Source organism: Budorcas taxicolor, chromosome 1 (genome assembly GCF_023091745.1).
Source record: "Budorcas taxicolor isolate Tak-1 chromosome 1, Takin1.1, whole genome shotgun sequence".
Taxonomy (NCBI): domain Eukaryota; kingdom Metazoa; phylum Chordata; class Mammalia; order Artiodactyla; family Bovidae; genus Budorcas; species Budorcas taxicolor.
The window spans coordinates 131,383,977-131,396,365 of record NC_068910.1 but is presented as its reverse complement, the minus strand read 5'-3'; the positions used below and the strand labels follow the sequence as shown (position 1 = coordinate 131,396,365).

The 12,389-nt window shown below is 40.3% G+C and overlaps 2 protein-coding genes across 2 annotated transcripts in view; one reads left to right on the top strand and one right to left on the bottom strand.

Moving 5' to 3' along the window:
* The first annotated feature begins 7,469 nt into the window (after nucleotides 1-7,469).
* WDR5B (WD repeat domain 5B) lies at nucleotides 7,470-8,889 on the top strand. Its single transcript, XM_052646784.1, has one exon. It carries the CDS (start codon nucleotides 7,868-7,870, stop codon nucleotides 8,858-8,860), a length of 993 nt encoding a protein of 330 aa, XP_052502744.1. The 5' UTR covers nucleotides 7,470-7,867; the 3' UTR covers nucleotides 8,861-8,889.
* Nucleotides 8,890-12,130: 3,241 nt separating this feature from the next.
* FAM162A (family with sequence similarity 162 member A) overlaps nucleotides 12,131-12,389 on the bottom strand; it is a 40,155-nt gene continuing 39,896 nt past the window's right edge. Inside the window, exon 5 of the mRNA XM_052644310.1 lies at nucleotides 12,131-12,359. Within this exon, the coding sequence (XP_052500270.1) occupies nucleotides 12,267-12,359 (93 nt within the window). The 3' untranslated portion in view covers nucleotides 12,131-12,266. The remainder of the gene's footprint in view (nucleotides 12,360-12,389) is intronic.

Here is a 12,389-nt window from a genome sequence, read left to right as displayed (position 1 = left end):
ATTTCCTCTAGACTTTCAAAGTGTATTCTTTGAAATGAGAACTTTAGTTGGGGGGGTGGGGTGGGAAGCATTGATAACATTTGGGATGTAAAGACACTTTGTATCTGAAGGATCAGCAGGTAGATATGTGTTAGACTGAAAGACACCTAGAAAGGTAAAGGTGATAGGTATGAAGAATGTGAGATTTAGGAGACACAGTTCTCCATGGAACACTTTATGTTGTCACTAAGTAATTAGAACCTTTTTACACTTTGTCAGCTGTACTGTTGAAAATTCTGTTGCCCTAGGATTGTACCTTCCATCTGCCAGAAAAAGCTGAATGAACTCTGGGTTGTTTTTCATCATTATTGTCACAGATATAAACTTTTGACAGTTACCCCATAATAAATCTGAATTATCCCAGATTGTTGCTGATTTTGCATAAGAAAAAATATGTTGTATATTTTATTAAGCAGACTTTGTCAGCTATCCTCTGTTGTACATGGCCACCCACGGGCAACTATGAATTTACTTTTCCAGTGCTAAATAAATATTTCAGTTATTTAACCCCCCCAGTTTGAGGTTGCATTATGAAAGTTTTCCTCAGCTTAAAGAATTTTTCATTTTGTGAACATTTTAATATCAAGAGGCAAGTCATTATAGCTGTTTAAGGGCTTGGGACTTTCTGCCTATATTGGAAATTGTGATGTCTAAGAGTGATTTTCAGTAAAGAGGGGATCCACTTTTAGGAAGAAGTATTATTTGCTTTTCATACTTACTATGTTCTACCTCTTACATTCCAAAATTTGCTCAGACAGGTGTACCTATTGTGGAAGTCTCATCTGAATTTTTTGCCATCTGAAGCTGTTAGCTCCAGCTGTTAGCTTCTGTTAGCACCATTTTTCTTCTGTTATGAGGTAAGCAGAGTAAATATATATGTCTACCCAGCTGAGAAATATTTGTGGCTACCTTTTTCTATCATCAGAAGTTAAAAACTTTATATATGTGTGTGTGTATTTTTAAAGTAATGAAGACCAGATGTGGCACTACTAGTCCAGTGAGTCTGCTCTCATTTGGATAGTATTCTGTAACGTGCTTTATTGTCAGGAAAAGGTAGTAACAGTGGGTACCAGAGCATCATAAAGGTGTGATGAAACAAATACCTCTGTATGCTGACTTTTAAAATAGCAGATTGCTACCAGACATAAAATTCATCTGGAAGTTTGGAGTAAGGAGAAAGGATTAAGGGTAGATGAAGTTCCATTCTGTTTTCAGCTAGGAGTAGACAAAGGAATCCTAGTCTGTTTTCTTACAGGTCAGATAAAGGGAACTAGTCTTTATTTGAACCACTTTAGTCTTCCAGGTGCCTGGTTAAGGACTTTTCACTTTTCTCATTTAATCCTCTTAACTACCTCTTTAAGGTGGATAACTTGTCATTATGGTGACAAAATCAGGACTTAAGAGAATTTACTTTGCCTCAAAGTCACAACGCTTAGACACTGTCCAAAGGTGGGGGAAAGCCCTGCAGTTTGTGTGTCTTGAAGAAAGCAGCAGTCACAAGTGTTCTGTGCCAAGAATTCCCAGAACAGGACATGGCAGCCACAGCTGGGCCAAGTTACTTGTTTTCTTGGGCCATTCTTATTCTTATCAGCACCTTGAAATGACTAAATCGGGTATGAACTGCTTTTAAGCTACACAAATCCAGAGTGTAGAGACTCAATCCAAACATCTTTCCTCTTCTATGGTGCTAAAATTTTCTATGACTTGACAAGTTAAATAACATGATTCATTGAGTTTAGTAGCATAACGGCTAAAACAAAGTACTGACACAGAGGGAGAAGGCTTTGGAATGAAGAATGTTGGCATAGAAAGCAGTGCCATCCATGGATGTGAATTTAACACAGCTGACTTCCTAAAGCATTATCAACCCAAGGAGTGTCCAAAGTTTAAAAAATGACCTTTTAATGTATGTTGTTATGTTCTGCTTACCTCGTCATTTTGACCACTCTATGTCCTTTTTCAAAGTGTTTTTACACTTTGATGTGGAATGGTTCTAATGATTCTTTGTACTTGAATGTGGTTGGTCAGGCCATGGATGAGTGCCTTGCACACAGTAGACATTCAATAAATACTAAATGACTGAAGGAATGTGCATCTATGTGATATTAGTAAAGGGTACTGGGCTTCCTTGATAGCTCAGTTAGTAAGGAATCTGCCAGCAATGCAGGAGACCCTGGTTCGATTCCTGGGAAGATCACCTGGAGAAGGGATAGGCTGCCCACTCCAGTATTATTGGGCTTCCCTTGTGGCTCAGCTGGTAAAGAGTCTGCCTGCAATGTGGGAGACCTGGGTTTGATCCCTGGGTTGGGAAGATCCCCTGGAGAAGGGAAAGGCTACCCACTCCAGTCTTACGGCCTGGAGAGTTCCGTGGACTGTATAGTCCATGGGGTCGCAAGGAGTCAGACACTACTGAGTGACTTTCACTTGGTTACAAAAGAAAGCTCAAAGGAATTCTTTTATGCTGCTCTTTGAAACCAGGATTAACAACTCTTAAAGCTAGTGTCTCAGCATGTGTTTTATATGTAGTTCCCTTTCTGGAGACATAATTTGACCTTAAGTTTACAAAACCAAACACTGTCCTAACACGTTTTGTTACATAAAGAAAAACTCAAAAATGCCTCCTGAGAAGAGTTAATGGGTATATTTTATAGGGTAACTAATATTACCAACCCCATGGTTATATATACACCAGAAATAGCTCATCAGTCTCTTTTGGTATACTCTTAAGAAGACAAAAAATTTTGGCCGATTATATCCAGCGAATGTGGAAGCTCGCGGTTGCCTTAGACTACTCAATTTTTCATTTTTACACATTGCATATATTGCTGCATGAGAATATTTTCTTTATGCATTCCTCCAATTTAAGTGACAAATCAGTAGAAACAGAAAGATGTATTTATTCATTGTGATTGCTTCTCTACCATTTTTGAGAGATTTCACTGACCAGGTATTTTTCCAAAAACAAAACAGTCTTGGTTCCTGCAGACTACACGATCATCCATAGTACACAACTGTTGGGTTTACAAATTTATTAAAGCTTGCTTAGATGACTGTTGCCCCCATTTCATTCGCCATTTTGGAAAAAAGTATTCTAATTTTAAAATCAGTATGTGGTCATTTCTGTTATCTTCATTCGTTTTCCAAAGAATAAAATTACTCTCTCAATTCCTTTATCTATGCCCACTTAACTGGAGGAAGCCAAAGGAGCCCAGAGGGCGTCAGTATGGACCACTGCCTTATATAGCACACTTGGGCCCAGCATTATTCATGGGTAAACAAACGCAGAAGGCCACAGAGGAGAGGGATCTGGACAGGCCGGAGTGCAGATTAGCATACAGAGTGTAGAATCTTTCAAGATTAACTTATGATGATGAGAGCCCTCTGGGGAAGTCCACACTGACTGTTCCCGGTTTGCTGAGGGCAGTCCTGGTTTTAAAATCACACCTGTTAATTTAGTGCCCTCTTTTACTTTAAAAAAGTTTAGATAAGTTATATGGCCATCCCATATTTAGCCCAAAGAGATTTTCATACATTTAAATTGGTGGTGGTGGTAAGCAACTGGCTATGTTCAGATTTCAATTATGCTTGATTTTTGAGGTCTGGATTTGGCAATCGGACTTACTATGAAGGAAGTTGGTCAAGTTGTTCTGTAGTATAGGAATCACTCCCAGGCCATGTTCAGGTTTAGCACTCATACCTACCCTCCCAATTTTTTTCATATTAAAAAAACGACCCATTTGTGGTGGTATTTCTTTGTGTCTTTTTAATTAAAAAAAATTTTACAATGTCGTGCTGGGTTTTGCCATACAACACTGTTAACAATAGGCACCACATGGCAACCTAGTTGTCCATCAACTGATGAATGGATAAACGTGGTAAATGTATACAATGGAATATTAGTCATTAAAAAAGAATAGATTTAGGTCAGTTCCAGTGAGGTGGATGAACCCAGAGCCTACTATACACAGTGAAGTAAGTCAAAAAGAGAAAAACAAATACTGTATATTAACACATATATGTGGCAATATTTCTACTTAGACTAGCTCCAACTTTACTGGATGGCAAGGAGCATAAACCTTTCAACCACAGATGAGGCTTTCAGTTCTAAAATGTTTATGGGAAATTGAAAGAAACTTTAATGGGAGAGAAACTTACAAAATCACTTATCTGGTGAAGAGTAAACATAGCAAAAAGAAATTAAAAACGGGACCAAGTAAACATTTCTTGGTTGGTAGTCACTCAGTCACGTCCGACTCTGCGACCCTATGGACTGTAGCCCGCCAGGCTTCCCTGTTCATGGGATTCTCCAGGCAAGATACTGGAATGGGTAGCAAGATACTTCTGCAGGGGTATCTTCCTAACCTAAGGATCATACCCGAGTCTCCTGCATCGCAGGCAGATTTAATGTCTGAGTCACCAGGGAAGAACTTGAAGAGTCCCAAATACAAATCTCCAGTTATGGCTTCAGTCACTTTGTACTTATATTAGTAGTCCCTGTTCCTACACACTCCACAGTTGCTGACGCTCCCCTCTTCCTAAGGAAGTGAAGCTATGATACTCTTTGTTCTAATTCATAATGAGTACAATATCAGGACTATATGTGCTGAACATGACTAATGAATAAAGATTTAACTAGTTATATTCATAGCTTTTTCTTTACATGAGTTCTGGATACTATTCATACAACGTTCCAGATACTGAGAAATGAATAATGGAAATTTCTCCACTGAAATTTTAAGAAAATCTGATGAAAAATTATTTCTGGATATTCCTGTCAACACATTCTTAATTGTGTGCCCCCTTATTATCCCTCATGCTTGTGACATTTCTAGTGGGCTAGATATACTCAAGTACCAACACCCATCCTAGCCCTCATACTAGTGTTTACCTTGTTAAATACTCAATGGACATGAATCTAAGCAAATTCCAGGAGATGGTGAAGGAGAGGGAAGCCTGGCATGCTGCAGTCCATGGGGTTGCAAAGACTCAGACACGACTTAGCAACTAAACAATTTCCTTTCTTTACTCTGTGTTGGAAAAATACGGATTTTATATTCTTTGAAACAAAGCCTATGCTTTATTCTGTGAAGCGCTTTTAAATTTTTTAATGAATTTAGAGTGTTTCTAAGCTTCCCAGTAACAATCATATTAATCCTATCAAACAGGAGGAGGAAAGAAGAGGCAGGAGGTGTTTAATCAGTTTAAAATAATGTATAAAAACGATGCTCCAAACCATTTTAAAGATGCTCCTCCCATTCCTGGCACCTCATTGTGTTTATACCATTAATTTGCACTAGCTAAGACAACAACTGTGTAAATTCCAAATTATACTAGTAGGGTGTTTAAGTAATGAGGTTTTTACTAGTTTACTATAGGTGTAATTATGCTGTTGTGCCTTACAAAAACAAGACCTTCAGTTATCCCCAATAAGTATAGATAGGGGATGCTTTTGTTTCCAAATGCTTTAATTCTTGACTGATAGAAAAGATCATGAGACATATTTGCCTCTTGACTTCAACCGGCTAGCAGGAAAGCCTTTCAAACAGAACACAAACAGCCTCTCTTGGGCACTCTTTATTGAGCAATTAGGATTGGCCCTCCCCTATGTGGGTTACACAGCCTCAGATTCAACCAACCACAGATGAAAAATCCTCCCCCCTAATATCGGTAAAGTTCCAAAATGCAAAACTTGCTTCATCTTGGCAACTATTTACATAGCATTTATATTGTATTAAGTACTGTAATACAGAGATGACTTATAGGGAAGGATATAAGTAGGTTACGTAAAAACACCACATCATTTAATACAAAAGAGGAGCATCCAGTGGATTTTGGTAGGATGTGTGGAGGGAAGGGAAGGTGGGGGCCCTTGAACCAATTAACCTGCAGATACCAAGGTATAAAGGATTGGAGAAACTAGTCAGGCTTTCATTTTGGGTAAACTATTCTTGAGTAAAGAATAATTTACACCTGGAAAGCGCTTCCCTGGTGGCTCAATGGTAAAGAATCCACCTGCCAATGCAGGAGACACAGGTTTGATCCGACCCCAGTCTTGCCTAGAAAACCCCATGGACAGAAGAGCCTGAGGGCTACAGTCTATGGGGTCGCAAGAGTCAGACACGACTTCGCGGCTAAACATCTGAAAAGCACGTATCCTTCACATATTTCACAGCCACTAATCACTTCTTAAAACTAGGGAGGGCTGGCTAAAGCCTAATTGCTGCTGCTGCTGCTAAGTCGCTTCAGTCGTGTCCGACTCTGTGCGACCCCATAGACGGCAGCCCACCAGGCTCCCCCGTCCCTGGGATTCTCCAGGCAAGAACACTGGAGTGGGTTGCCATTTCCTTCTCCAATAAAGCCTAATGACGAGTAACTTTATTTTTTTTTTGGACTTCATTGGTGGCTCAGATAGTAAAGCGTCTGCCTACAATGAGGGAGACCTGGGTTCAATCTCTTGGTCGGGAAGATCCTCTGGAGAAGGAAATGGCAATCCACTCCAGTATTCTTGCCTGGAAAATCCCATGGACGGAAAACCTGGCAGGCTACAGTCCCTGGGGTCGCAAAGAGTCGGACACGACTGAGCGACTTCTTTCACTTTACACGTTTTCTACCCCATTCCACCTTTTCTGTTCCAAGCACCTAGGAGATCTGAACTTTGTCTTTGGAAACTTAAGCCATAAGGAAGTGCTAAAACGTTTGCTCATTTCCCCCGGCACTACCATGCCAGGCTACCTAGGCGCTAGCCTTTAAAGGCCTCTAAAACATATTTTTTATCCTTCCCGAACACTTAGGGAACACATTTAAACCTGGGCATAAATTTGGATACGTTGCCCTCGCCTACTTGCAGGCTTTCGAACCCGCCACCAGGCTCCACATAACAGCTGGAGAAGAGAACGAAAGCCACCTGTGCAGCAGGAGCTTATACGGAGTAACAGGCGCTGAGTGGGCCCAGGAAGGCTAAGAAACGCAGTGTGAACGGCTTACATCCAAATCCATGCCCGCAGGCATGTCAAAATTCAGTTCTTTCTCGTCACACTGGTTCCCAAAAGTAATGGTCTCCGAAATACAGCTGCCCTCGCTATCCAGCGAGGTCTGGAAGAAGCCCTTCCTGCAGAGGCCGGAAGGAAACCCCAGCGTCCGCTTTTGCGCAAGCATTAGCGACTTCTACAAGCCTCCTTGGCTTGGAAGCCGTGGGAGGGGCACCCTCTGCGCATGCGCCCTACGCTCCCTGCGCATGCGCCCAGCTCCCGGCTGTCATGCGCACGCGTTATTCCTTAACGCAGCTGTTTGGAGTGTCGGCCGGAGGTGTGGGCGTTAGGAAATCGTGTGTATCCAGGTTTTTGCTTAGCTTCTGAAATCTTGTTTAAAGCGGCGATTATTCATGCTTCAAGTACACTGTCTAAAGTCAGGCAGGTAGGGGTGCTGAGTACTCAGATATCTCAGAGCTGGGGGGGAGAAGCGGTGAAAAATATTTTCTGTAGCTTTTCCCCCCCACACCCCACCGCTTGCAGCTTTGAAGCGCGTTATATAGTCACAAAACACCCAGCATTAATACCTTACTTGCCGACAGCGCACGGGACCGTTTTAATAGTATTTCTGAAGTATTTATTTCCAGAAGCAGCGAGGAAAAAGTGAAGCGGTCCAACCTGTGCTGCTGAACCAGTGTATATCGTCGTTTAAAAACGATCCGGAAATTAGTCACTAAAAGACTTTTTTGTTTGTAGTCCGATTTTTTTATGTTCATTTTGCTGTATACAAAGCCACAGTACGGGCTGCTTGGTTCAAGACCGGACATCTAGCCAACCTACAGACTTTGAGCTTCAGAGTCATGACTACAGAGCAGTCAGGAAATGCGAAAGCAGAGCCGGCTCTCCCCTCATCTGCCAATCAGAGCAAGGCAGTGTCTGAAAAACCAAACTACGCTCTGAAATTCACTCTGGAGGGACATACGGAAGCAGTATCATCAGTTAAGTTTAGTCCTAATGGAGAATGGCTAGCAAGTTCTTCTGCTGATAAAGTAATTATAATTTGGGGAGCCTATGATGGAAAATATGAGAAAACGCTTAAAGGACACAATCTTGAAATATCAGATGTTGCCTGGTCATCAGATTCCAGTCGTCTTGTTTCTGCCTCAGATGATAAAACTCTAAAACTTTGGGATGTGAGATCTGGAAAATGTTTGAAAACACTTAAAGGGCACAGTAATTACGTTTTTTGCTGTAATTTCAACCCACCGTCCAACCTCATCATTTCAGGATCTTTTGATGAAAGCGTGAAAATATGGGAGGTGAAAACAGGCAAGTGCCTTAAGACTTTGTCTGCTCATTCTGACCCAGTTTCTGCTGTTCATTTTAATTGTAGTGGGTCCTTGATAGTATCAGGTAGCTATGATGGTGTCTGTCGAATCTGGGATGCTGCATCAGGTCAGTGTTTAAAAGCACTTGTTGATGATGATAACCCTCCTGTCTCTTTTGTAAAATTTTCTCCAAACGGTAAATATATTCTCATTGCAACTTTGGACAATACTCTTAAACTATGGGATTACAGCAGAGGCAGATGCCTGAAGACATATACTGGTCATAAGAATGAGAAATACTGCGTATTTGCCAGTTTTTCAGTTACTGGTGGAAAATGGATTGTCTCTGGTTCAGAGGATAACCTGGTATACATTTGGAACCTTCAAACTAAAGAGATTGTACAGAAATTACAAGGTCATACAGATGTGGTAATCTCAGCAGCTTGTCATCCTACAGAAAACATCATTGCGTCAGCAGCATTAGGAAATGACAAAACAGTTAAATTGTGGACGAGTACTTACTAAACCCTTTAGAAATCAAGTAGTAGAGTCAAACTGGCCAAAAAAAGATTAGGTATTTTAAAAGATGGTGTTCTCTCAATTTTGGCATGTATTTTGTTTTGTTTTTTAACATTGTCTTGCATTATAAGAATTTAAGACCTTTTTCGAGATCCAACCAGTCCATCCTAAAGGAGATCAGTCCTGGGTGTTTTGGAAGGACTGATGCTAAAGCTGAAAGTCCAATACTTTGGCCACCTCATGCGAAGAGTTGACTCATTGGAAAAGACTCTGATGCTGGGAGGGATTGGGGGCAGGAGGAGAAGGGGACGACAGGGGATGAGATGGCTGGACGGCATCACCAACTCGATGGACATGAGTTTGGGTGAACTCTGGGAGTTGGTGGTGGACAGGGAGGCCTGGTGTGCTGCAATTCATGGGGTCGCAAAGAGTCGGATACAACTGAGCGACTGAACTGAACTGAACCAAGCCTCGGTTTGCAAAGTAAGACAGTTGGAAATGCAAGTTTAAATCCCAGGGTTTCTGACTGGAATCTTGATGTCTGATTAATCTCTTGTGTCTGTCCTTGAACAGATTCTCATTTTCCTTTCAGTGACTATTCTAGAGAATCATTGTATTTGATAAAATTTAGAAGTAAAGCTCACAAAACAGGATGACTGATTAAATGAGGAACAAGGGAGTTTGGAATAACTCCACGGTATTTGGTGTGGGAGATCAGAAGAGAATAAACCTGGGATGGTGGTGGACTGGAGATTTGTCAGACGCTACTCCCACAGTTTAAGTGACAGCCTACATGATGGGATGTGAAATGGTCTGTGGAATCAAGTTTGTAATTTGGGAAAAAAACAAGTAATGGCTGTATCTGTTCTGAGTCTTTTTAGCAAGATAAAAAGTAAAACCAAATCAAAATAAAGGCATTTTACTGTGAGAGGCATTTACCTCTCACTACCATGTCAGACAGCTCTCTCCTGATTCTCAGGGCAAGCTCAACGTCTGAGTAGTAAAGCCTCTTATTATGCCTGAACTGCCCACTCTGCCCATGCTACACTCAGTTCAGAAATCACCACTTTGTGGAACCATCACTGCCTGCCTGTGCTGTAGTGGTTTCACAGGCCATGTGTCCAGTAAATTATGAGCTCTCTAGACTCTGTATGTTTTATTCATCTTTGTATTCTCAGTTTTTGTACATAAAAGGGACTCAAGTAATGTTTGATTAATGACAATGAATTATACCACCATCACAACCTCACTTGTTGCCTGATTTCAATAAATTTTGGAGTCAATTCCCCATACCATTATTTTTATTAAAACTTAAAAGTACCTAGCCATAGCCTCACATGTTAATTCAAACAGGGTTTATAGGAAATATAAATTGGAAAACATTTTCTGTCCCTTTTACCTGTAGAAACATGATAAACATGAAAAAATAATTCCGAAATTAAGCAAAAAATAGTAATAATCACTTAATTGAAATTGGATACTATCGAATACAAAAGACAGTTTTGTCCTTGTTGCTTATAATAGTGCTCATGAAATCTGATTTGCTTGAGAAGTTGTAAGCAATATAAGATACTATAATTACTAGTAGGGTGTGTGACAGCTCAAGTTAATACGTGAGGCTACTGGGAGAAGTGGGATCAGATGGGGGAAGGTCTTAAATTCTGGTCATAAAATTTATATTCAACCCCAAAAGAGGCAGTCACTATTATAAGTTACTAAAGAGGACAGCTGACACAAAATGATGATATGAATTCTTGCTGCATGGTAGGGTTTTTGAGCTTTGACTTAAACATTTTACAACAATAAATCTTTAAGAATACAACACTTTAAAAAATTTTTAAATGCTTCTTTGTAAGTTAAAATGGTATTGTTTTATGAAGAAAAATGACTTACTTAAAAAAAACATTAGATTTACCCATATTTAAAATCTACATTTAGACAATATGTAAGTATTCCAAAATATTAATCAAGGAAGACTAATCTGCTAAAATGTATATAAAGTAATGCTTTTTGATGATAAATTTTCAAGTGATAAAAATCAAAGAGCTTGGTATCTAAAAGCTAAGGTCAAAGTACTCTAGATAGATACAGTTATCAGATGGATTATGAAGCTGTAGAGTAGTACATTAGGTTTTACTGAGTATTTTATTAAACTAAGTTCCCAAACAGCTGCATATATTTATTCTGATATAACCCTCTGAATGTTTATAAGGACTTGCCATCCTTTAAAACTTATGAAGCATGTGAGAATAAATGAAATACTTAAATAGAAACCAGCATCCATAGCTAAATATGAGACAACTTGGCATCCCCGTCAGATTAAAGATATATATGAGGTACAAATGCTTATTTTTCAACAATAATAAAATGCATTTGATAGCTTTTGATAATTGAGAAATTTAGTGTAAAAGCAGAAGGAAAGGACCAGTTAGGAATTCTAAGCTACAGCACAGAAGAGGCAACTGTGCTGGCCCCAAGTAACTCCATGGTGCTGGGATTTCAAAATCCTCAGTAACTTGTGGCCAGAAGGTCATCATCACCTTGCCAGGACTTTTTCAAAGACTGTTCTAAAAACCTCTGTTTACCAGCACACCTGACAAAGGCAGAGTGTGGTCTGGCTGCTTCCAAGAGCTCTTGAGAAGCACCAGGGCATTCGGGGAGGTTAGCTCTTCGACGTGCCCCCGGGCAGTGTGCTCAACTGCCCCTCCTTACCTCTCCAGAAATGAGGACACACAAACCATTTGGCTTCTGGGGAGATGTCACTTTGGTAATGGGAATTAAAGAAGGAAATGGGACCTGACTATAAAGAAGAGTTAATAATAAAGTTCAAATAAGTCATCTCATTTTTCATTCTTTCATTTTGAAAAAAACAGGCTACATTTAACCTAGATCAAACTGTAGTGTTGGAGAAGACTCTTGCGAGTCCCTTGACTGCAAGGAGATCCAACCAGTCCATCCTAAACGAAATCAGTTCTGGGTGTTCATTGGAAGGACTGATGTTGAAGCTGAAACTCCAGTATTCTGGCCACCTGATACAAAGAGCTGACTCATTTGAAAGGACCCTGATGTTGGGAAAGATTGAAGGCAGGAGGAGAAGGGGACGACAGAGGATGAGATGGTTAGATGGCATCACTGACTCAATGGACATGAGTTTGGGTGAACTCCGGGAGTTGGTGATGGACAGGGAGGCCTGGCATGGTGCGGTTCATGGGGTTGCAAAGAGTCGGACACGACTGCGAGACTGAACTGAACTGAAAGTTGTAAAATATAGATAAGTCATTTGTTTAAGAAAATTTATTTTTAGCTCTAGAGTGGAAATAGGGCAGCTCATATACCACATTCTTTTTAGTAAGGCCTACTGCTGCAGCATTATTTCTAGATCTTCAAAATCCAACCAACACCGACATATCTGCTACTCTGTTTTGGCCTTCATAGCAGCTTCTTCTCTCAGACGAGCTTTCTTTTCTAGGTTCAAGCTTGTTAAAGTCTCATTTCTTCTGGCAGCCTAAAGTGAAACGGATGTGAACAGTGATTA

Coding starts and splice junctions, on each gene's coding strand:
- WDR5B (XM_052646784.1), top strand. CDS start 7,868: ATGACTACAGAGCAGTCAGGAAATGCGAAAGCAGAGCCGGCTCTCCCC.